We start from the raw sequence: 26,899 nt of genomic DNA on the forward strand, positions 1-26,899 counted from the left end.
TTTTTAGATTTGAACGTTTATTGTCTAGTCGATTTCAAACTCTATAATGTCTCCGAGGTCCAGGTCTATGTCTCCTTCGCCGTCACTGTCGCTGCTTTGTCGAGGGCCTCCCTGCTGCTAAAAAACAAAAAACAAACCTTTAGTTTCATTGTAATAGGCATCACGGACTATGCATCTATTACAGCATTAAAACGAGAAAAAAAAGTTGTAATATTTAAGTCGTTTGATTCGTCAATTCGATAGGCAAAGGAGACCTGATTCAAACAGCCACATCTTTTGTAACAAAAATCCGAAATCTTAACTAAATGAAATAGGATGGAATTAAATTAGGTCTGAGGAGACAGACATTCAATAGATGTTCGGTGAGATGAAATGAAATAGCGACTTATTACAATGACCCTATACGTCTTGAGTGTTCACGCACCTGCTATGCTGAGGATGTCGATCCTTGAAATTATTGTATCTGTATTTTATATTATTGGTATTATTGTGAAAATTTTCGCCATCAATAGAACTATCGAGCTGTGTGTGACGCAAGAAACGTGTGCGGTTGCAATTGATTCAGAATATTGTTCCCTGACCCCACTATCCTATAAAACTGTACTTTTATTTTTATTTTTTTATTGCCGTATAGGCAGACGAGCATACGGCCCACCTGATGGTGAGTGGTTACCGTCGCTCATGGACGTCAGCAATGCCAGGGGCAGAGCCAAGCCGCTGCCTACCGTTTAACGTACGATAACTGATTCAGAAATACATACGCCAACGTGTTTTTCAAAAATACGCATCTTTTAATTTCACTGAAATCTCAAGTCCAGAAATTTTAATAGCACATTTCAATGAGTGAGAAAAATCTAATTGCCGCTACTGTATACTGTATCTCTATATACTACTACAGATGCAGACTGAATTCGATCATTTAAGCTAAAGAATATGACGCCTGGTGCACTCGTATCTAGCAACGCGACTAAGCTGAACTTAAATAAATAAATAATGTTTCGGCGACTACGGATATTTTTATTTACCTATCCGCTGGTGGTCTAAGAGGCTATTCAAACTACAAGCGGACGGGGAGGCGAGCTCACGGGCTTAACTTGAGAGTATTTGCTAACACTAGCCCTAGCAAGAGCAGTGCTTCGCATAATCTACCACCAGATCACTCACTGAGAAGATCCGGCGAGAAACTCAGTGGGCTGTGTTTTGTGCATTCCGAATATTAGGCTTAAAGTAAGAAACTTGTAACTATACTTGAGACCCTAGAAATATATCTCAAGGTGCGTGGCGCATTTACGTTGTAGATGTCTATGGGCTCCGGTAACAACTTGACACCAGGTGGGCTGCGAGCTCGTCCACCCATCTAATCTGAGTTAACTTTTACGCGATCGAGAACTTTAAAGTCTAACTAACTAACTAACTTTCTAACTAACTTTAAAGTCCCGAGTGTACTAAGGCGCTAACACAGGATGCCCTACCCCTCTTCTCCTCGGGTTCCTCCTGCGTCTCCTCCGCTGCGGGGGCTCGTTGTCCTCGCGCGACGACTCTCCTGAACTCCCATCCTCGGCCAGCCCCATCACGGCGTTACGTAGCAAATTCGATGCCACTGAACCACGATGATGACCCGATTTCAATCGACAGCGAATACATGAAAAAGAAAAATAGTGTAACATTAATAAATGTTCAACGTCAATAACGTTGAACTTCTTAAGATGAAGTTATTTGTTAAGGAAATTTATTAATATATTCCTTTTAATACTGTATAAACTATTATATGTATGAATATGTATATGTGATTGTGTATATATGTATATATATATACTTTTTTATGTATTCGTAACTTAATATAAATTTCATTGCACCTACCACTATTCACTCTGCACTACCTTTGGTTGACTGGTAGAGAATGCCTTAGGCATTAGGTCCGCCATGTAAATTTTACATGAAGTGTAATAAATAAATAAATAAATAAATAATCTATACAGATCAATAAAATTTTAATTGTCTGTTTGTAATATTGAAATAAGCGCTTTTTACTACATGCATATTATTATGAATATATATACGGTACATACACCAAAATAACATTTTTACAATTTTTGTCTGTCTGTCTGTTTGTTCCGGCTAATATCTGGAACGGCTGGACCGATTTTGACGGGACTTTTACTGATAGGTAGCTGATGATATAAGGAGTAACTTAGGCTACTTTTTTTAGACTAGCTTCGCCTCGCAGCTTCACCCGCGGTTACTATCGTACCGCGGGTGAAATCGCGGGACTCAGCTCGTATATATATAAAAATGAATTGCTGTTCGTTAGTCTCGCTAAAACTCGAGAACGGCTGAACCGATTTGGCTAATTTTGGTCTTGAATTATTTGTGGAAGTCCAGAGAAGGTTTAAAAGGTAGCTGAATATGAAAATGCTCGGAATTCAATGAAAATAACAATTTTGTTTTTCCTTTGATGTGTCCCCCATCGGACGGATTCCTTTATTTTGTTCTAAGTTTATTTTATACAAAAGTTTAGGTCTTTTATTTATCGATTGAGGCACCACGAAGTCTGCCGGGTCAGCTAGTACCAAATAAGATCTACATATTTCTATGTTCGTATTCTTCGGTTGAGGCCAGTGGCTTGAAAGAAACGGCATTCGTGGTCGACAATGAAAACAGTTTTAAAACTAACGACGAGTAATTCATTTCGGGATGAACGGTTGTCTCTACGCTACTGTTCTGACGTAACTGGTCTTTAAAAAAAACCAAACACGTGTGGCACTCGGGGACTGCCGCGGTGAAGCTATTGCACAGCATTTTTTTTATCAACTTATGCAATTATAATTAGACAATAATATTTGAATATTAAAACAATAATAAGACCACGCTATATTTGTAAGCTTCTTGATTATTGAACATGGTGTTGTTAAGGGGCTTCACTACCTTCTCAAGAATGGTATCTTGATACACTTGTGCCGATCAGTTGATACCTTTTTCACAAAAGGATGGCTCAGTCACACCTTCATACCCCACCAAACCATCACTGAAGTCGGATAGTGCCCACGTTGCACTCTGTCGACTAATTGGGAAGCTTCCTTAGAGCTTTGAGCATAAATACGGTCATTTTGTTTGTTAAAATGTTGCTCAATTGTAAAAATTTTCTCATCCGTAAAGCTATTGCAAAGCATTTTTTATCGACTTATGCAATTACAATTAGACAATAATAATTTAATATTAAAACAATAATAAAAATAAGATCACGCTATGTTTATAAACATTAACAAAAGCAAAACATTAGCTGTCCCCTTCACACTCATAAGCTAGACCGCGCGAGAGAGAGATGGGCAGAGTTTTCATGACGCGCATGCAGTGTGACGTCACGCCGCGCGCTTATTCACAAACACTACACAAGCACAACGTGTTAATGTGTTGGACGCGAGCTACATGGTAGGCAGATTGGGCTGCTAGGTTTTATTTTCGTGACGGAATTTCTTGATTCGGTCGCCGCACTCAAAGCCCGCGATAAAAGCTAAGCAATAGTTTAAAAAAAACATGTCAATCCTTTGCCTCATTTCGACGTGAAAGACTGACAATTTTTTTTTTCAATAAGAAATTTAAAGACCTGCGGTTTGTGTGTGCATGTGCGTGCGTGTGCGAGTGTGTGTATGTTCGTGTGTGCATGTGTGCGTGTGTGCACGTGCGTACGGACAGGACAGTACTCACGGTCGTCGTCGTTATCGGACCCGGAGTCGGAGCCGTCGTCGTTCTCCGAGCCGGCCAGGTCCTCCTCCTCGTCCTCGTCCTGGAAACGTAACGTTACAACGTCACAACTATACATAACTTTGTGGGGAGTAGATCCATCGCAGAGTGGAACATATTTGAGAGACGTCTGAAATGTCATGTCTGAGCAGTTTCACCAGCTAGCTTCAATGGAAGACTATCATTTTGTCAATTTCTCAAAAACACAAAAAAAGTTTTATTATTCGATTCACTATTCGACAAAAATACGTGGAGTTGCATTGAACCTAAAAATATTTGTGATCGATTTTTGATAGAGCTTTCATATTGACTGTAACTTATTTGACAGCACAAAGTTGAAAACTACTCCAAGCGAGCCCTGCAGATTTTTGTGTCCCTGCCTATTCGCTGGTAACCTAAGAGGCTCTAGCAAGAGCAGTGCTTCGCTGAATCTACCACAAAATCGAAATCGCGGCCCACTGAGAAACTCATTGGACTTCTCGTAACATAATTATTATACCTAGAAAGATATTTTAGATGAAAGTTATTTTAGACTAGTTTCAGTTTCAATTAGATTTTCTATCTGTTTCTCAACAGATATTCTTTTTTGGAACGGCCTTTTTTTTAAATGCCCTTGTAGGCAGACGAGCATAGGGCCCACCTGATGGTGAGTGGTTACCGTCGCCCGTGGACTTCAGCAATGCCAGGGTCGGAGCCAAGCCGCTACCTACCGCAGCCTCATCCTCATCAGACCACCTCTCCTGCATATACAGACCGCGTCGTCGTCGTGGTCCCTCCTCCGTCCCACGTCGTATATCTTGACGCACGACTCCTGCATCTGGTCGTACTCGCCCATGTTCTCGACGACCGAGATCTGGGTGCCGTAGCGCGACACGCTCAGCGCGTATATGTTCCGCTTCACGTCTATCGTGGCTGTCGAAAGGGCAACGAAAAACTTTTTATATTAGTATTTAAAACTTTTTATTACTATTTAAAACTGATGGTAGGACCTGTTGTGAGTCTGCGCGGGTAGGTACCACCACCCTGCCTATTTCTGCCGTGAAGCAGTAATGCCGTTTCGGTTTGAAGTTTTTTTTTTTTTTTGTGATTGAAGGATTACTGGTGGCCCGGAGGCCTTTCCAGTTTCACCAGGACAGGTGGACGAGCAAAGGCTCAGCCAGGAGGGGTGGGATTTGCTAACAGCCGCCCGAGCGCCTCCGAAGGAGACCTAACAGCTCAAGGGCAGCTGCTTCGCGAATGAATCTACTACCGGATCGGAATAAATTCGGTTTGAAGTGTGGGGCAGCCGTTCTAACTATACTGAGACCTTAGAACTTATATCTCAAGGTGGGTAGCGCATTTACTTTGTAGATGTCTATGGGCTCCAGTAACCACTTAACACCAGGTGTGCTGTCCACTCATCTTAGGAATAAATAAAAAAATCTTTTAATTTTTAAACTCCCATAGATAAGAGATGCCATTTCACGAATGCGGCCAATGATCGGAGGCGCTGGAGGGACAAGGAGTAAAATCCTGTCGAAATATGATGGTCACGACCCTCGGCAGTGAGGAAACGACGCGAGGAGGAGAGTTAAAAAAAAGGATTTCTCTTCAGTGTCATCGAGTTTATACAGGGTTTATATACAGTTTATACAGGGTGTGTGGTTTAGCATGTAAAGTTTGCGCGACTCACCTATACTGGAATAGTCGTACGGGTCTAAGGTCCTGAAGCTGGTGTCGAACTGGTGTCTGTCCTCCGGGTCCTGGTCCGAGAAGACGGCGTACAGGGCGGTGCACGTCGGGTTGAAGATGACCTGGACGAAACCACAACTGGATTATCAGCCTATGATGGGCTGGTGCGGTCGTGGAGTCTCCCGGAGACACGAACGGAACGAGCTCACGGCCCGCTCGTTGTTAAGTTGTTACCGCGGTTATAGACAACACGACTTTGATGCTTGAGATCTGTATCTCAAGTGTTTAGTAATTACACATAATACTAGCAGACGCTTCGGCTCCGCTCGGATCTTTAACAAAAATTTCAACGATGTTTGACGTTGTTTTATTTTTTTAAATAAAAGCACACTTATTGCGGCACGACTATAATAGTTAGACATATTATGCTGTTGCGACACTTTTTGTAAATAATAATGTGTTCTACAAAGTCGTAGTACATTATTTTATTCTATCATCAATAGTTTTCGCAGGGCACGCGATGTAAAGAATATTTTAGGTAATTTTTTTACACCTTGGGTTACATTATTGGAGTTTTAGTAAGGATCCCTATTTTTTTCAAAACATTTTATAGCCTATGTCACTCGGGAATAGTGAAGCTTCCAAACAGTGAAAGAATTTTTCAAATCGGTTTAGTAGTTTCGGAGCCTATTCAATACAAACAAACAAACAAATCTTTCGTCTTTATAATATTAGTATAGATTACAAATTCGATGTTTATTACACGATGTTATTCCGACATCGTAAGTATTTAATTAGAAAAAAAAAAACAGTATGCTTAATGCGAGTTATTTAACGTTCTCGATAGCGTAAATGTTAACTCAAATTTGTATGGAGTTGGAACAGCGCCCCTAGCGGCAAACGCAGGCAAACGTTCCAACTCCATACAAATTCGGAGTTAACTTTTACGCTATCGAGAACGTAAAAAATCTCACACTGAGCACTCAGTACCTGTTTGTGGGATTCAAACACAGATACCGTTGCATCACTCGATACAAATATACCGAGCGGCTTATCCTTTAGGCCGTGATGATTTCGATACAAATATGACTGAAGTATTACTGGTGGCCCGGAGGCCTTTCCAGTTTCACCAGGACAGGTGGACGAGCAAAGGCTCAGCTAGGAAGGGATTGGATTTGCTAGCCTGAGCGCCTCCGAAGGAGACCTAAGAACTCAAGAGCAATTGCTTCGCGAATGAATCTACTATAGGATCGGAATCGCGACTCGCTGAGAAGATCCGGCAAGAAACTCAGCGGGCTGATGTTTAGGTTAGGTTGCACGTCGACCTCTTTGTCGAGTTCGACGAGTACGGTTATCGGGGTCCCTACTCCTAGTGTTAGAGCTGAAGGCGTCTAATGCAAAGGTTATTGGATCTGATGGATCCGTAAGGACGTGTCTAGGGCGACGACGGTGACTCGCTCCTGCGTGATCAGGATTCGGGGAGTAATTTGCATCTCTGGAGTGCATAAATACGAGTTAAATATACAAATCGTTTATCGAATGTTTCTATACCAAACTTCCCTTAGAATGCCAAAAAAAAATATTCTATGCTTCGCTAAGTGAAAAAAAAAAAACTTTGAGAGCCGCCGCACTTTCAAAATTTGAGTGTAAGTGAACTAAAAGACTCCACTCACCTCTGACTTGTCGAGCGTCGGCACCGTCCTGAGCAGGTGGAATGTTCGCAGGTCCCATACTTCAGTGTTCGATATCACCTGGAACGAACAGGGTTGATGTATCAAGAGGGCGCGTTGATCGGACGAAGGTCATTCAACTATAGTCCGGCCGATTAGTGAATGTCATCGGATATTATTTTTTAGAATTACTACTTCTATTAGAAATGCCTTTTTTTTGCCCGTGTAGGCAGACGAGCACACGGACCACCTGATGGGGAGTGGTTACCGTCGCCCATGGACTTCAGCAATGCCTACCGTTAAGTACTCTACGCAAGCCTCGTTTGAAGAAGGACATGTCATAGCGCTCGGGAATCACCGTGGAGGGGAGCTCATTCCAGAGCCGGAATATCAATTAGCACTCATAGATACACAGTGCAAAGGTTATTATTTTCGGTACCCCCACGCCCACCTCCATGGTTACCCGGCCCCCACATAAAAAATTTTACGTTACGGACGTTTTTTCCCGGTTAGGGTACCCCTCCGCATCGTCCCATAAGGAACTTCGTTCCAAAACAATTACCTCTAATCCGTTCGGATGAAAGACCCCGCTGTGCGTTTGGTTGAGTTTGTCGAACTTGTGGATCTCCTTGCCGGTGTTCACGTCCCAGAGGACGCCATCTGCGCTGACGAACAGAAAAACATTGAGAAAAATATAAGGGATACATTGTAAGAGTGTTTAAAATCATTAAAATGAAAAAAAAAATCCGTTTGATTGTGGTGGTAGTCGTCATACAATAACACAAGATATTTGACGGACTTTTTGGCGGGAACGCGAGGAGGAAAGTTGTGTGATTTGTTTTATTTTGTCTATTCAGTGTTTCTTCAGATTTAAATGTGTAATAACGGTGGTTTATTAACTGTTTAATATCTGTGAAAGTGGACAAATGTGGGAAAATAAAACAAAGCCGCTGAACGTAACTTCTCGGAATCCTCCAAAAAGTCCACTGAAAAAGTCTCAGTAAATGACCACCATTTTACTGAGATTATATTTCATCCCATATCATCTCATTTCATTTCATTCCATAATATAATTTTTCATAAAAATATGAATGTACATTAAAATAAGACATGACTTAAAGGTCTTAGATACCAAGTCATAAAATCACTTAAACAAAAATGAAGACACTAAACTAATAAATACAGGCCGCTCTCATTCGCCACAACGCAACAACGACCCTCGGCAGTGAGGAATGAGAGGGGGGGGGGGCGCACTGACCGGACAGCACCAGCTCGTCGGTGGGGTTGAACACGGCCCTGTTCTTCGCGTACTGGTTGCTGATGGAGGGTGTCAGCGTCATGAGCTCGCGGCCGGTGCGCGTGTCGAAGATCGTCGCCGTCTCGCCCTTCGTGCCGATGATGCGGTCGTCGGACATCTTCGAGAACTCCACGTACTCCTCGGCGTCCAGCTGGAAACTGAAATTTCGAGAAGTTATACTTCTACCGGCGGCTCTTCCAAGAAATGTTTAGTCCGGACGCGGAATGTTTATTTTTTTATCTATATATTAATAGATGCAGGAAAAAATTTTAGCGCTTTTTACGAAAATTGCGCGGACGGAGGAGTTTGTGATTTCCCACACTTATAGATAATACAGAGAAGGAGTGCAGAATGTTAATATTTTTTTAAAGAATGCATAAAAAATACATTCAATCAATAAAAAACATTATACACACTACCATGTATTTGACACCCGGACGCATGCATACTATTTGTCTATTGTCAATCTTTTCTTATAATCTGTGGTCAAATTGAGAATAGAATAAATTAATATTGTTTGTCTTTATTAATGTTTGTATAAATTCCACAATAATAGAGATAATATAGAGAAGCAGTGCAGAATGTTAATATTTATTTTTAAATATACATAAAAAAATATATATTATATCAATTACAAAAAAACATTAAACAGTTCAATTAAACACAGTTACACAATTACACAGTTCAGAATGTTGAATTAAAAACTATGCAATTGCGAACACATATAACTAGACGCAGACCGAGAGCTTGCATTCATGTTCATGTAACCTCTTTTAAGATTTATGTCATAAATCTTAAAGGAGGTTAATATGTTATAAATATGACATAAATGGTAATTTGAATATTGAAACATTAGAAAAAGGAACATTAGAAATATTAAAAACATTTTTTGAATATTGAAATAATTATAAAAAACAAAAACTGGTGAAGCAATAGCTTTAAATGTTGTTTCTCTTTATAGAGCAACTCAGTTCGTGCTATAGTTTTACTGGGCTAAACTTTATTTTGATGTGAATAAAATAATACATTATATTCATGTACAGTGCATGACTTAGCGACATGAGCGTGCGTCCACCAGCCAACCTCAGTACCACAAACAACACTTACAGCAGTTCGAACTCCTTCATGTTCCACAGGGCGGAGAGCGGCCTCCAGGGTGTGGTGGCTGACGCCAGCAACAGAAGTCCGTCTCTACTTGTCTGTGAATACACAATCACAATTACATAACTCAGCTCCTGAGAGCAACTACCTTTTTGAAGTGAAACTTCTCTAGGCGCGTTGTAAGTAAAATTTAACTCGCGACAAATTCGTTACGGCTAGAGAGAAAAGATACAATTTAGGACGAGCGAGAGGGAGAAAATAGACGGCGTCTCGCGAACCACTCGACTGTGGAGAGAGAAAGGACAAAGCGAGCTAGGTCGTTTCTCTTGTACACATTCTGTTTACGGGCGTCGGCCACTAGATGGCTTGTTATTAGTTTCTTATTGCTCCTGTAGATGGCACTAACATATTAACAATCTTAAAATTTAATTTTTAATTAAGGATTTAGAAAAAAATAAATATATTTAATAATATAATTTAAAATATATTATTATATAAAAATGGTGAAGAGGTCTCTTATATACACCATTCCTTATTACAAGATAAATTTGATTTATGGATGAAAAATTAAGAAAACCACAATACTACACACCGCAAAAGAAGTTTGACTTCTGTCACCTGCAGCAAGTTGCACGCGCACCATTTTTTTATATTGATTAAACGTGTGAGCTAAGTCACTGTCCATATAGAGTTAAGCGGTTACCAGAGCCTATAGAGTCTATATACAAACCAGGATGCGTAAATGTCTCTTAACAGAAACAGGGAGAGTGATCGAACCCTAACAATACAGAGACCAGTATTCTACGTATTGTCTTTTTTTTTTAATTTTATTTTGTTCATTTCTCTAAAATTACATAGATAATATAGCTCACATATCTATAAAGTCAGAAATATAGTTCTTATCTCTTTTCAAATTTAGCCCTCATATCTCTAAAAGTCATACATTTAGGTCTCATCTCATATAGTCACAAATATAGCATTTCTATAAAGTAACACATATGAATCTCGTCACTAAAAAGTCCTACCCACATATAGCTCTCGTCACTATAAAGTTAAAAAAATATAATATACACAAAAAAAAAAATTATAAACAATTCTCATCTCTATATTCACAAATATATTGAAGTTCTCATCTCTATGGTCGCAAATTTATTACAGTTCTCATCTCTATAGTTACAAATATATTAAAGTTGTCATCTCTCTTCTTCGTTTTGTAAACCTTATCCCACTAGGTGGAGTCGGCACAGTGAATTTGTCTACTCCATTCTCTTCTATCAGCCGTCATCTCAACACTCTCTCTTCTCTCTCTGACATCGTCATTGGCTGGCGCATTTACGTCGTAGATGTCTATGGGTTCCAGTATCCACTTAACACCAGGTGGGCTGTGAGCTCGTCCACCCATCTAAGTAATAAAAAAAAAAGAATCACAAAGCTCAAACCTGCATGTGATAAATGTAAGATTCGTGAACTTGATAAGAATTCTCTTCGGCCCCCGTGAACAGATTGAACACCCGGATGTCGCCCGATGAGGTGGCCGCCAGGAGTTGCTGCTGCGTCGGCTGTGCAAACGAAATTAACCTTTATTACAATAGACAGACGTGCGAATATTAATTGCAAACACGTCAAAAGCTCGTGCCTAATGTTATCTAAGGTGTTGGCCTTGAGAGACCATTTCAGCGTAACCTTAACTAGCAGGTGAGCTCACGGGGCTCAAACCTGACGACGTTGCTATCACGAACCCTAGCAAGAGCAGTGCTTCGCAGAATCTACCACCGGATCGGAAACGCGACCCACTGAGAAGATCCGGCGAAAAACTCAGTGGGCTGTGTCTGTGGGTTAATTTACTCGCCGAGCCCTTCGTCGCAAGCGACGGGTTCGACGAGAACGATGAACGGCTGGCATATTCACGATAACATACCAGTGACAGATATGAATGTATTTTTGACATTTGACATCTATAGATATAGATGTGAAGTTAGGTGGGTGGACGAACTCACGGCTCACCTGGTGTTAAGCGGTTACCGAAGCCCATAGACATCTACGATGCAAATGCGCCACCCACCTCGAGATATAAGTTCTAAGGTCTCAGTATAGTTACGACGGCTGCCCCACCCTTCGAACCGAAACGCATTACTGCTTCACGGCGGAAATAGGCGGGGTGGTGGTACCTACCCGTGCGGACTCCCAAGAGGTCCTACCACCAATAATTACGCAAATTATAATTTTGCGGGTTTGATTTTTACTACACGATGCTATTCCTTCACCGTGGAAGTCAATCGTGAACATTTGTTAAGTACGTATTTCATTAGAAAAATTGGTACCCGCCTGCGGGATTCGAACACCGGTGCATCGTTACATACGAATGCACCGGACGTCTTATCCTTTAGGCCACGACCACTTCTAAACCGTTACACCGTTCAAATGCTTTTTAATACGCTTTTATTAGCTTCAAACGTATGTATGTTAGTATGTAACGGAATCTTTGAACATGATTTTGACCCCCTTCAAAACGTCGGATTTACTCGAAACTTCCGGATTCGGACGTCGGATTTACTTTAATTTTTTATTATTATTATATATTTTTTAATTGTATTTTTTGACTTGTTTTTTCATTTATTGTAAATATTTTAATTTATTTAAAAAAAAAAGAAAATATTTGAGAAAAAACTAAAAAAAAAGCCCGCTGAGTTTGTTTCGCCGGTTCTTCTCAGGACTGTGGTTTTTTTTGGAACCGGTGGTAGAGTTAACATTGTTATTTATATTTTTACATTCAACAAGTGTGTCATACTGACATCTAAGTTGAAATAAATGATTTTGAATTTGAAGGATATTGAATATTAAGGATCGATGACAACTAAATATAAAAAAAAAATTTAAAAAAAAAGAAGAAATTCAACTAAAAAAATAGAGTAAGACAAAATAATTTTAATGTAGAAAAAAGCGTGGGATGCATGGTATCAGTAGTTATAAATATTTTACGAACAGATATGAGTAGAAGGGTTATTTTGATAATATCCTGAAAAGCGCCCAACGCTTTTTACAAGCTTTATATTAGCTTCACTTGTATGTATGTTTGTATGTTTGTAACTGACTCCTTTAGACGCGATTTTGACCCACTTTAAACGCCCAGATTTCATTCAAACTTTGTAGATTTATCGAGGACCGATGACAATACACTAATTTGATAAGATATTATATTAATTTTGCAAAATAAGATTTTTGCCAATTTATATAATTTTTATCTATAGTCGATAAGGCAGGAATTAATGTAGTACCTAATAGTTTTAAAAATACGCTTTTATAGAAAATTTAATTAAAAAATGAATAATAAATAATAGTTTAAAAAAAAACTAAAAAACACTCTTTATATAAAATTCAACTAAAAAATAGAAAATAAAATTAAATAAATTTAAATTGAAAATAGTGAAAAAACAATTTTTTTTTTGTAAAAAATGCGTGGGGTGCTTTTTAAGATATTATTGAAATAATAATTCTTCTACTAATATCTGTCAGAAAAATATTTATAACCATTGATACTATGCACACCACTCTTTTTTTTATATTGAATTGTCATCGGTAAAAAGGGATACAAAGTTTTTGCTTCACGTATTAATATACAGATAATTGTTGAAAATTGTATTTTGTATCGTTCTAATAATTACGCACGAAAAAACATGACCCATGCGGCGTTACATCGCTCTGAGGCGTATTTTCTTGTGACGTTCTCACGTTCAACTATCGCCAGTAAACCGATTTACAGACAACCGTTTTTTTTTCAGTTCGTGCGAGGCAAAGGGAACTCACGTGGAACACGGTGTGCGTGAAGTACGCGTCGTCGTCCTGCAGGCGCAGCGTGCGCGCGGGCGCGAAGTGCGCGTGCGCGAGGCGCGTGTCGAGGCGGCGGTGCGGGGCGGGCGCGCCCAGCTCGCGCCGCCACACGCGCGCCGCCACGTTCCCGCTCGCGCCCACCACCGACCACGCGCCGCGCGGCTCCGGGCACTTGTGGGGCCTGCACACCACGCAACCACATCAATGGACCGGAGGAAAGATATCGACGCTTGAAAAGCAAACGTGACTAAGCGACAATGACTGCTTTGTTCATAAATGATAGGCAATTAACCATATTCGATGCGCAAAAAATATATATTTCTAGGTCTATTAAAATCATTTCAATCTTAACGTAACGTAACGTAAGATTTTTTTATGTGGGGGCCGGGTAGCCTTAGAGGGGGGGTGGGGGGACCGACCGATACAAGCGACATACGTCTGTTAAACTGTTCTTAAACTAAAGAATAACCTTTGCACTTTGAATCTATAAGTGCTAAGTGATATTCCGGCTATGGAATGAGCTCCCCTCCACGTGGATTCTCGAGCGCTATGACACACCCTTCTTCACACGAGGCTTGCGGAGAGTACTTAACGGTAGGCATTGCTGAAGTCCATGGACGACGGTAACCACTCACCATCAGGTGGACCGTATGCTCGTCTGCCTACAAGGACAATAATAAAATAAAAAAAAGAAACTTGTACTTTACGCTCTGTCGTTTAAGTAACAAACAATATGACCTAGTTCTCTTAGTACCGGAAACAGCGGAGTTTGCTTTAAAACGCTCGAACAAGATGACCAAGCGATATCGAGGCCAATGTTAGTGGGACATTAAATATCTTAACAATTAACAATAATGTATTCACGACTATATAAACTTGAGGCAACGCTTTTTTTTCCCTACCTATACTAACAGCCTTGAGAGGCTATTTCAGCTTCACCCTAACATGTAGGTGAGCTCACGGGACTCGAACCGGAGTGGTACTAACACTGGCCCTAGCAAGAGCCGTGCTTCGTAGAATCTACCACCGGATCAGAAACGCGACCCACTGAGAAGATCCGGCGAGAAACTCACAGCATACCCGGTGTTAAGTGGTCACTGGAGCATAGACATCTACAACGTAAATGCGCTATCCACCTTGAGATATATGTCCCAAAGTCTCAGTATAGTTACATTACTGCTTCACAGCAGAAATAAGCAGGGTGGTGGTACCTACCCGTGCGGACTCACAAGATGTCCTTACACCAGTAATTACGCAAATTATAATTATAATTTTATAGATGTCTATGGGCTCCAGTGACCATTTAATACCAGGTGGGCTGTGAGCTTGTCCGCTCATATATGCAATAAAAACCGTATCCACTGACTCGAAGAGGTTGAACTGCGGGCAGGTGACGACCGGGTTCTTGCAGAGCGCGTGCTGGTTGTACAGGTACTCGGTGATGATGGTGTGCAGCGTGACGCGGTGCTGCGGCGGCGGGCCCTGCTCCGGACACGCGGACAGCTGCTTCTGCAGCGAGCGCTTCTGCTCGCAAGCCGACTGCAGACAGCCCACGCCGGGGGTCTGGGACTGGTGCTTCCTGTACATCCATGTAGATTTAGGAACGCGGCATATAAAATAAAATTATTCTATTATTACACTTATTTTCTAATATCTTCTATAAGTCGTCGTGGCCTAAAGGATAAGACGTCCGGTGCATTCGTGTTGAAGCGATGCACCGGTGTTCGAGTCCAGCAGGCGGGTACCAATTGTTCTAATTAAATACGTACTCAACAAATGTTCACGACTGACTTCCACGGTGAAGGAATAACATCGTGTGATAAAAATCAAACCCGCAAAATTTACAGTTTCTGTAATCAGTGGCGGTAGGACCTCTTGTGTGTTATAACTATACTGAGACCTTAGAACTCATATCTCAAGGTGGGTGACGCATTTACGTCGTAGATGTCTATGGGCTCCAGTAACCACTTAACACCAGGTGGGCTGTGAGCTCGTCCACCCATCTAAGCAATAAAAAAAAAATATGTATAATAATTAAAAATGAATTTACACTTTTTACGCCTTGCTCATTTAACCGTCTTCACCATTTTCCTTTTCTCCGTCATTCTCTTTTCCCATTCTTATCGTTTTCTCTCACTCACATCTTAACGCTCCATTCCACACTCTTTCGTACGTTCCGAACCAATCCTACATCCATTTTAATAGATTTTTCTCATTGCCCTTGTAGACAGACGAAGATGGGGACCACCAAATAGCCAGTGGTTACTTAGGACTTCAGCAATGCTAGGCTAAGCGCTAAGTCGCTGCCTACCCTCAAATACTTTCCACATGTCTCATTTGAAGAAGGACATGTCATAGCGCTCGGTAAACACAGTGGAGGGGAGCTCATTCAAAGGTACGTGAGGAAAAGATCTCTGGAAACGCACTGTGGATGAACGCAGTGGCTCCAGGTAGTATGGATGAACTCTACTCCGGTGGCGGACGGTGCGTTGATAAAAAGGAGATGAGGAAATAATCTCAAATAATCCCTCAGAGCACTCCCCATGGAACATACGGTTCAAAATACAGAGGGAACCGAAGTCCCAAGTTCTTAAACTAAAGAATAACCTTTGCACTTTGAATCTATAAGTGCTAAGTGATATTCCGGCTATGGAATGAGCTCCCCTGCACGGGGATTCCCGAGCGCTATGACATATCCTTCTTCAAACGAGGCTTGTGAAGAGTACTTACGGTAGGCATTGCTGAAGCCCATGGGCGACGGTAATGACTCACCATCAGGTGGTCCGTGTGCTCGTCTGCCTACACGGGCAATAAAAAAAGTGCATTTCTAATAGAAGCAGTACTTCTAAAAAATAATATCCAATGACATTCACTCATCAAACGAGATAATGTATCATCTCAAAACAATTACTATGAGCGACAGGCACTTAACGCAACGCGGGTCTAGAGCTCGTCAACCCATTTAAGCAATGAATATTAAAATCATTAAAGTCATTATGCTTTAAGACGACGCTCGATTTCATCATCCTTCTTCAAAATTTTTCGTTTAACCGTCTCAAAAGAAGTCAAATTCAAATAAGAAACCATGTCCACTGACCTGAGTCTGATGACCGTGGGCATCGGGCTGCCCTCGTCGGTGTGCGGCGTGTTGGGGTCGGCGCTGTCCCGCTGCGCCGCGCCGCCGCCCCTCGACACGGACAGCCGCGACTGACCAGTCAATACCAACTCTTTGACAACTTTTTTTTTGTTTAGGATTCAAGAATTACTGGTGGCCCGGAGGCCTTTCCAGTTTCACCAGGACAGGTGGGCGAGCAAAGGCTCAGCCAGGAGGGGTGGGATTTGCTAACAGCCGCCCGAGCGCCTCCGAAGGAGACCTAACAGCTCAAGAGTAGCTGCTTCGTGAATGAATCTACTACCGGATCGGAATCGCGACCCGCTGAGAAGATCCGGCGAGAAACTCAGCGGGCTGATGCATGGGTTAGGTTGCACGTTGACCTCTTTTGTCAGTTTCGACGAGTACGGTTACCGGGGTCCCTAAGCCAACTGTCAGTGGAGCCAACCTTCAGGCATGAGTTCGGAACCCATGCCGGATAAGCGACGCACATAGCGGTACATTTTTTTATTGCTCAATAATTATCGGAGCCCATGGACATCTACAATGTAAATGCCACCTTGAGATATGAGTTCTAAGGTCTTAGTTTTTAAAGTTACAACGGCTGGCCCGTCCTTCAAACCGAAACGCATTACCGCTTCACGGCAGAAATAGGCAGGGCGGTGGTACCTACCCGTGTGGACTCACAATACGTCCTACCACCAGTAAAAAAATATTTTAGATTACATCTGTCTGGCATACTCAATACTCCGTAACCCCGGTAAGTGAGCATGTTTAAATAGATTTTACTTTCATCTGTGCTAACCACAGATTCGATTCGATTTCATTTAAATCCACGTGAAAGAAGTGAAACTTCTTTTGCGGTGTGCAGTATTATGGTTCTCTTCATTTTCATCTTTAAATCAAATATCTCTTGTAATAGGGAATGCTGTGTATAAGAGAAACGACCTAGCTCGCTTTCTCCCTTTCTCCACTGTCGAGTGGTTCGCGAGACGCTCTGTCTATTCTCTCACTCTCGCTCTTCCTAAATTGTATCTTTTCTCTCTAGCCGTAACGAATTTATCGCGAGAAGTTTCACTTCAAAAATATCAAATAGAAAATTATGAATGAACATACCCGTATGGGCGTGGAGGGTGTGTAGACTGGCGGCGGGGGAGGCGGCGGGGCGGCGGCGGCGGGGGGAGGCAGCCCCGCCTCGCGCTGCAGCACGGCCGCGCTCTCGTGCAGTCCGCGGGCCGCTAGGTGCTCCTGCACCAGTTGCAGCAGCTGACGCTCGTTGTAGTTTATTCGCGTCTGGGCCACCACGTTTGCCTGGACACCAAAAGTTGACGTTCACTAAATTTACACATCAGACGAGGCTGTTCAAAATTTATCCCTTTGCGTGAGTAGTGATAGCGTATAATCTGTGCCGAGGCTGAAAAGTACACGTCACGGTACTTTTTGGCGGGAACGCGAGGAGTTGTGTGATTTGTTTTATTTTGTCAATTTAGTGTTTCTTCAGGTTTTAATGTGTAATAACGGTGGTTTATTAACTGGTTTATTTTAGTATCTGTGAAAGTGCATAATTGTGGGACGTAACTTCTCGGAATCCTTCATAAAGTCCACTGAAAAAATCTCAGTATGACCAATATTTTACTGAGATAATTATATTTCATCCCATTTCATCTCATTTCATTTAATTTCATCCCAGTTGATTAATGTCTCAAATTAATCATCTTCATTTCATTTCATTTCACTCCATATTATAATTTTTTTATAAAAATAAGAATATAAATTAAAATAAGACATGACTTAAAGGTCTTAGTTACCAGGTCATAAAATCCCTTAAAAAAATACACATCATGTTGACTACGACAAGCTGACATACATACGTCTGAAGCTAATAAAAGCGTATTCAAAAACCTGTCACCTTGTGTATATTCGCCAATGAAGTTTCGAACTCGGCTCCCATGTGCTTGCTCTTCCCGGAGACGCGCTCCAGCAGTTCCAGCGCGTACTTCTGGAACATCACGTGCTCCTGGCGCTTCTCTTGGAGTATCGGGTCGCGCATCAGCACTGGACAAGAACGTTCTAGATTATTATACATACATATCGACGCTCGAAAGGCAATAACCATATTCGATGCGCAAAAAACTTTATATTTTTTTTTTTATTGCTTAGATGGGTGGACGAGCTCACAGCCCACCTAGTGTTAAGTGGTCACTGGAGCCCATAGACATCTACAGCGTAAATGCGCCACCCACCTCGAGATATAAGTTCTAAGGTCTCAGTATAGTTACAACGGCTACTCCCACCCTTCGAACCGAAACGCATTAATGCTTCACGGCAGAAATAGACAGGGTGGTGGTACCTACCCGTGCGGACTCACAAGACGTCCTACCACCAGTGATTACGCAAATTATAATTTTGCGGGTTTGATTTTTATTACACGATGTTATTCCTTCACCGTGGAAGTCAATCGTGAACATTTGTTGAGTACGTATTTCATTAGAAAAATTGGTACCCGCCTGCGGGGTTCGAACACCGGTGCATCGCTCAACACGAATGCACCGGACGTCTTATCCGTTAGGCCACGACGACTTCAAGCATACGCGACGACTACGCTGTACATACATAATATATTATTTTGCGCATCGAATGTGGTTATTGGCTATCATTTATGTACAAAGAAAGCAGTTATTGTCGTTATATTTATTGAACTGTGGTTTGTTCATACTAAACTCTCTCAGGTTGAGCCCCGTGAGCTCACCTACTAGTTAAGGCTACGCTGATATAGCCTCTCAAGGCTCTCAGCTAGGTAGGAAAAAAAATCTTATGATATGATAATATCCAGGTATCGTATGATAAGATACTATAGTATCTTTACCATGTGTGACGCCCTTTAGGCGGTCAGTGACTACGTTTCATGAGTTCTGCCGCAAACCAGTTCTGATAGGAAGGACACGTCAGCCCTCTTGTCAGCGAGCAGAGGGCGCTGCGGTCGCGCGGCTCACCTTGTATCTGCGAGGTGGTGATGAGCGGCAGTTTGGATATGATCTGCCGCACGGTGGGGCAGCGCGCGAGCCCGGCCAGCGCGCGGCACGCCAGCCCGCGCAGCCGGTCCGCGTCCGTGATGGGCGACTTCACCGTCATCAGCGCCAGCAGCACCTGCGGACCGAGGGCAGCTGCAACACGCTACTCGCAACTTATCTGTGACTATGAGATCAGTTTGACGCAACCTCCTCTACCTCTCCTACCAGGCCGAAAGTTCGTGGAGTACTGAGCCGGGGTCCAGGGGTGAAGCCCTGTCGGGGGTAGGGGGGGGGGCGGAGCCCCCCGCATACTCATAAAAAACAATTTAACTGTTTTTTAATTTTTAAATAAACTACTACTAATTGAATAAGAACCACCCGAGCACAACAATGGCGGAGAGTTTTAGGTGCGTGAGAGTAGACGTAGACACTAACGCGCATGCGCACTCGTCAGTACACAGGGAGGAAAATTTACACTTTCTTCCCTGTACAGAGGGATGAAACCTGAACTTTCGGCGTAGGTAGGAGAAAAAAACGAATTGTGTTACTGAATTCGTAATATCGTCGCTGTCAAACCAAAATCTACTACGTCAAAAAGCCTATTTTGCTCTATTTATTTTGCTATTAACAAGTAAAAACATTTCCGTATAAAATTTTATATGAAGGTGAATTTTTAAGAACTATATTAAATGAAAAGCTATAAATAAATATTAAAGCTATAAACACATAACAGTTGTTTTTTATACGGTAGATAGGGCTGTGGACTATACGAAAAGGTCACAAGTAAAAACCTCAAAAAGTGGACATAGCAGATTTTGCTTTGACATTGAAGATATAGTGAATTATGACGTCACTAGTCGGTATACGAACGTGAAAGGTGACACTCATTAGAACATCTACACGTTTATATTTTATTTTTGTATTTAAGCAAATGTGTTTAGTAATCCCACTTATATAGCAAGTTATTGCTTTACTCAGAATCGCTTTTCCCACGCCCCGCCTTACCAAGCTTGACTGGTGGAGAGATGTGTTCTGAGCTCGCACGGGTAAGTACTAATTTACCACCTTGCCTATTTACGCAAGACAGCCACTATGCACTAAAACTGACACTGGTGGTTTTACTGGTGGTAGGACCTGTTGTGAGTCCGCGCGGGTGGGTACCACCACCCTGCCCATTTCTGCCGTGAAGCAGTAATGCGTTTCGGTTTGAAGGGTGGGGCAGCCGTTGTAACTATACTGAGACCTTACAACTTATATCTCAAGGTGGGTGGCGCATTTACGTTGTAGATGTCTATGGGCTCCAGTAACCACTTAACATCAGGTGGGCTGTGAGCTCGTCCACACATCTAAGCAATAAAAAAAAAAAAAAAAAAAAAAAAAAAAAAAAAAAAAAAAAAAAAAAAAAAAAAAAAAAAAAAAATTACCCCTTGAGGTCACTCGAACAGGTAGGAATAAAAAAATAATGTCTCAAGACGGTAACCTCTTAACACCAGGTGGGCCGTGAGCTCGTACACCCATTTAAACAATAATAAAAGCTTTCCAAGCTTCCTTAGGACCTACACACCTATATCGTTCATTTGATTCCCACTAGATGGCGTTACTGAATCCGGTTCCGGTTGTCTTGTACGCTAGACGTTTGCTAAACACTCCCGATAAACAAGTGAAAATCAGTAAGAAATAATAAGCCCACCTTTCAATAGTGCAACGCCAAATATTTATGGAACGTGTGTTCATCGTTATGAATCATAGTGAACTTAAAAACACATTTAAAAAGTGATAAATCCTGTACTCAAAATCTAGTTAACATTGTTCGAGATCTGTCAAAGCGATAAATTGTGCTGCTACCCGCAACAGCGACACCAATTTAAGAAAAAGAAAAAAAAAAAAAAAAACTTTACGTTCAGAAACTAGTTTCAAATTCCGCTCAACTTTACGTTTCGTTTCACATAAAAATGTCGTTGTCACCTGAGATGTCACTGCTTTTATCTAAAATGACGGAACAATTGAACTTGCAAACTGCTACAATTACGGAAAATATAACTGCAGCCATATTACACCAAGTCGACGAAAAAATAAAACCGATCATAGAGGAGAACGAAAAACTGAAGCAGGAAGTTGAGACATTAAACAAAAATATTCTTACCCTCGCGTCTATTACCAGGAAAAACAATATATTAATTCATGGCTTACCTGAAGAGAATGATAAAAATTCGAAGATCTAAGTAACCTTGTAAAATCAACATTGCGCGGAATCGAAGTGGAAATTAAAACAGAAGATATTAACATACTTCAGAGACTAGGGAAAAAAGGATCCAGAGATGGCAAAACTAGACCAATTTTGCTTGCTACCACGAGCCTACAGAAGAAAATCCAGATTTTGAAAAATAAAAAGAAATTGAAAGCTGACATATACATCACGCACGATCTACCAAAGAAAGTACTTCTAGCCAAGAAAGGAAATAAAAAAAAAAATTACGGCGACAGCAAAAAAGACACAGAAAAAAGGAAAAGATCTGAAAGTCCAAGTCCTGGCAACCCAATTGCAACAAATACTAAGATGCACAAGATAGATGCTTTTCAATACTTACGACAGAGATCACACTCCTTTTCAGAAAAAAACACAAACAAAAACTAATACTCCATCAAGAACCGGAGGATTACAACCGACAACAACAAACAATCCAAGTCAACATTTATTTGAACTACAACTAAATATGTCACAGCTAAAACAACAAAATCAAATACTCCCAAGACGGCTGGTCACCGAGGGAGGATTAGACCATCACCCTCTAACAATAAAACAAAAATTAGATACTGCAACCCCAAATATTAGATCTACCCCAAGCCGATTGGTGGGGGATAGGAACCACAACCCCCCAATAACACAAGAAATCAATTGCGAAAACAGCTACACGAAATCAAAAATTTATATTGCAGCCCTCAATGTACTTACACTGAAAAACGATGAAAGCTTTACAGAACTAGTATATGCGTTGAAACAGATTAAATGGGACATTGTCGGCCTGAGTGAGGTAAGGCGAATGGGAGAAAGAATTATTTCCCATCCAGACTTCCTTCTATACCATATAGGAACGACCCCAGGTCAGTATGGAGTTGGTTTTATTATAAAAAAATACCTCACAAACTATGTTGAGAGCTTTATAGGAGTATCAGAACGCATAGCACTGATGAATCTTAAGCTACCTTGGTACAAAGATCCATGGACCATCATACAAGTATACTCACCCACGGAACAATCCGATACAGTATCAATAGAGTCATTCTACCTAGACCTAAATAAAACAATCCAAGACTATGCTTACAAAAACCTTGTTGTGATAGGAGACTTCAATGGCCAAATTGGAGAACGACAACCAGAAGAAGACACAGTCTTGGGACCATTTGTGTATGGAAAAAAGGCCAGAAGCAGAAACGGAGAAAGACTTGTAAACTTTGCACAGGAGAATGGCTTGAGAATCTTAAACACAGTGTTCAAGAAGAAAGAAAGTAAGATGTGGACCTGGTCATCACCAGACGGGAAAACAAAAAACCAAATAGATTTTATAATGTCTAATAAAAGTAGATACTTCTCTAACATGAAAGTTATAAGCAATTTCAACTTCAATACAAACCATCGAATTATTCGAGCAGAACTAACGACAACCCCGCCAAAAAACTCAAGACCAAGAAACAATATGATGAACACAAAACCTACCAAATACCAAATATCCCAAATAGCCAACTCTGTAATGACAAAACTTATAGATTACAAAAAAGAGACAACAAACATGGAGGTGCAAGAAAAATACGACTGGTTAGAAGGAGCAATCAAAGCAGCTATTCAACAAGGGACTAATAACAAAGACCTATCTAATAAGTGGATGACTACCAAAACAATCAACCTTCTCAAACAAAGAGCTAACTTAATTAAAGAAAAAAATAGTAACGATAATCGAAAGCAAATAGCAAAACTCAGCAAAGAAATTAAAGAAAGTATTAGAAAAGATAGAACTCAAAAAAGAATGGAAACAATAGAGAGACACATTTTACAAACAGGAGGTATAAAAAAGGCACATAAGGAATTATCAAACAAAAAGGACTGGATCGTACAGATGAAAAATAGTAATAGCTTGAAGGAAAATCGAAGGCAAGGAATATTAGGAATTGCTAGATCTTACTACAAGAAATTATATGAAAACAACATAGAGGAAAAAGAAATAGAGTTGTTGGAAATCTCATCCGTGCCCAGCATCATACAGGATGAAATAGAATTCGCTATAGAAACTCAAAGAGACAATAAAGCTCCAGGACCCGACAGAATAAGTAACGAAGTACTAAAACAAGCGAAACAAACAATAACACCTATTCTCAAAGAAATCTTCAACGATATCATCAATACAGAAACGATTCCCCAGCAATGGACTAAATCCAATATAATCCTTCTGTACAAAAAAGGTGATCAGTACGATATTGGAAACTACCGACCCATAAGTTTAATGTCCAACCTGTACAAAATATTTGCAAAGATCTTGCTCAAGCGAATGGAGGGCAAACTCGACGAGCAACAGCCAATAGAACAAGCAGGTTTTAGAAGAGACTACTCAGTACTTGATCATATCCATGCTGTTAGGCAAATCATTGAAAAATATACAGAATATCAACTCATATACTATCTAGCATCTGTCGATTACACCAAAGCATTTGACTCATTAATACATGCAAACATCTGGGAGGCGTTAAGAGAACAAGGAATAGAACAAAAATATATAAGATTGATTAGAAATGTTTACAAAAACAGCTCGGCGTGCATTCTGCTAGAAAAGAAAGGAGATTCGTTTAAGATACAAAAAGGAGTAAGACAAGGAGATCCTCTCTCTCCAAAACTTTTCTCCTCTGTTTTGGAAATGATCTTCAGGAGCCTTGATTGGGAGAATCTGGGTTTAAATATAGACGGCCGCACACTAACACACTTAAGATTTACCGATGACATTGTGTTATTCGCAAAAACACCGGGAGACCTAAATAGAATGTTAAACGGTGATAAAAACCTTCATATAGGAACAAAAGGCAAACTATTCAATGTTTGCATTCTACCAATTTTAATGTATGGAAGCCAAACATGGGCCTTAACAAAAAACATAACCAATAGAATTGCTATTTGCCAACGAGCAATGGAAAGAAGCATGATAGGAGTAAAAAGGAAGGATAAAATAAGAAACACTAACATTAGGAAAAATACTAAGACACAAGACGTAACTCTAAAAATAAAAAGGCTAAAATGGAAGTGGGCGGGACACATGGTCAGAGGAAAAGAAAAATGGAGCAAAATAACTACACATTGGTACCCAAGGGAAGGCAAGAGGAAAAGAGGCAGGCAACAAAAAAGATGGGACGATGATATCAGGCAGGTTGCGGGCATAACATGGAGTAGAGTAGCCAGAGAGAGATCAGAATCGAGTAGGTTAGAGGAGGCCTTTGCCAACTGGCAAACGGACTTACAGAAAGTAAACAAGCACCAAATACACCAATTTTAATTTTCTAAAATACATATATATATACATATATCAGTATAAGTGCAGTAATATAAGAAACTTAATTTTATATCTGTTTTCCGAATAAAGGGCTCTATTATTAGATGGCGTTACTTGTCATTATCATTATTCGTTTTGAGTATGGAGGGTAGAGGTAAGGAGAACCGTCTCATATGGGAGAGGACTTTTTGGCGGAAACGCGAGGATTGAAGTTGTGTGATTTGTTTTATTTTGTCTAATTAGTGTTTCTGCAAGTTTAAATGTGTAATAACTGTGGTTTATTAACTGTTTAATATCTGTGAAAGTGCACAAATGTGGGAAAATGAAACAAAGCCACTGAACGTAACTTCATCCCATATCATCTCATCTTATTTCACTTCATTTCGTTTTCATCTCACTTCATGCCATGTTTCATAATAAGCAACTTCATTTCATTTCATAATATCATTTTCATATAAAAGTTACATATCATTAAAATTAAAATAAGACTTGACTTAAAGGTCTTAGTTACCAGGTCATAAAATCCCTTATAATATCTTAAGGGAGAAGCTTGAAAAAGTGTCCCACTTTCAGTACTAAATAACAGTTCAAAAATCCTCCAGAATGACGCTAGGATAGGCACAGGACATGATATGAATTGAGCAGTTGTTAACTGATTGAAGTATGCTGAGTTAGGAAATTTAATATATTTAATGACTAGAGTAGTTAGTGACAGCGTAATATACAAGACCTCACATGTTTACGTAGTCCAAACTAATTTCGTCAATATAACTTAAAATAGTCGCTGTGATAAAACGTGGAGACATCGATTGCATTTTCTTGTCAGCTTTAAATAAAATACTTTTTGTGATTTTGTAGTCCTTACAGTCCTTTCGTCCTTTTTTATTTCTCTACCATAATCTAATAACATTCAGCGCCTTTTTAAAAAACAATACCCCGTTGCTACTGTAGCGCCGCCCTTATTTAGAAGATTTTAATGGACACTTTTTCAAACAGAGAGACGGTTCTTCTCACCTCTATATAAATATAAATAAATATTTACTAACAATCACGCCACGTTAACTGGTCCCGTGATAAGTTCGTAAAGAACTTGTGTTACAGGTACCAGATAACGGATATAAATATAAGATTTTTATTATACACATACATATATTTAATAGACATCCATAACCCTGGAAAAGGCATTTTATATTTATCATACAAATATCTTCCCTTGGCGGGATTCGAACCCGCGACCCCTTTGTGTAGTGACCATGTCACTTACCACTACACCAGACGGCCGTTAAATACCCTCTACCCTCCGTAGTTTTGTGATATATTAACGCCGCTATCGGCCCAGAGATGGCTCTCGTCGTCAAGGAGTTTAAGGAATATAATCATACCATAATACCGTTGTTGGTCCGAACGCTCTCCCACACTTTCTGTATGACATCTTCATAGGATTTCAGGGCAGTCTTCTTTCTGCTAGAACCGGTTATTGAGAAGCGGGTGGTTGACGTGCCGGCCTAGGAGAGAGGAATAGAATTTAGAGCATCTCACGTGAATTGAAAGTGAGAACTAATATCTCGAGATAGGTCTCAAGACAGATTAAAAAGAAAAAAATATTCCTTAACTGGATGGACGAGCTCACGGCCACTCACCCGGTGTTAAGTGGTTACTGGAGCCCATGGACATCTACGACGTAAATGCGCCACCCACCTTGAGATATGAGTTCTAAGATCTCAAGTATAGTTACAACGGCTGCCCCACCCTCCAAACCGAAACGCATGACTGCTTCACGGCAGAAATAGACGGAGTGGTGGTACCTACCCGTGCGGACTCACAAGATGTCCTATCACCAGTAAAATCGGTAAATTTACGTTGATTATGTCCATGGGCTCTGGTAGTCACTATCACCTAACACGAGCCGTGAAATCGTTCACTAATCTAGCCAATAA

The 26,899-nt window shown here is 40.7% G+C and overlaps 1 protein-coding gene across 2 annotated transcripts in view; it reads right to left on the bottom strand.

Annotated features, from left to right (window-relative positions):
- mahj (LisH and WD40 domain-containing protein mahjong) overlaps positions 1-26,899 on the bottom strand; it is a 54,004-nt gene continuing 27,105 nt past the window's right edge. Inside the window, exons 18-34 of one of the 2 annotated variants that reach the window (XM_028172500.2) lie at positions 26,345-26,467; positions 19,414-19,567; positions 18,330-18,475; positions 17,537-17,731; positions 16,406-16,515; positions 14,675-14,887; positions 13,285-13,489; positions 10,920-11,039; positions 9,487-9,578; positions 8,341-8,537; positions 7,645-7,742; positions 7,086-7,163; positions 5,414-5,534; positions 4,496-4,653; positions 3,706-3,784; positions 1,473-1,600; positions 1-114 (exon numbers count right to left, since the gene is read on the bottom strand). In XM_028172500.2, coding sequence (XP_028028301.2) covers positions 25-114; positions 1,473-1,600; positions 3,706-3,784; positions 4,496-4,653; positions 5,414-5,534; positions 7,086-7,163; positions 7,645-7,742; positions 8,341-8,537; positions 9,487-9,578; positions 10,920-11,039; positions 13,285-13,489; positions 14,675-14,887; positions 16,406-16,515; positions 17,537-17,731; positions 18,330-18,475; positions 19,414-19,567; positions 26,345-26,467 — 2,307 coding nt within the window. In that variant the 3' untranslated portion in view covers positions 1-24. Of the gene's footprint in view, positions 118-1,472; positions 1,601-3,705; positions 3,785-4,495; positions 4,654-5,413; positions 5,535-7,085; positions 7,164-7,644; positions 7,743-8,340; positions 8,538-9,486; positions 9,579-10,919; positions 11,040-13,284; positions 13,490-14,674; positions 14,888-16,405; positions 16,516-17,536; positions 17,732-18,329; positions 18,476-19,413; positions 19,568-26,344; positions 26,468-26,899 lie in introns of both variants that reach the window. The other variant, XM_028172499.2, reaches the window with a different exon arrangement.

Source organism: Bombyx mandarina, chromosome 24 (genome assembly GCF_030267445.1).
Source record: "Bombyx mandarina strain Sakado chromosome 24, ASM3026744v2".
NCBI classification, from domain to species: Eukaryota; Metazoa; Arthropoda; class Insecta; order Lepidoptera; family Bombycidae; genus Bombyx; species Bombyx mandarina.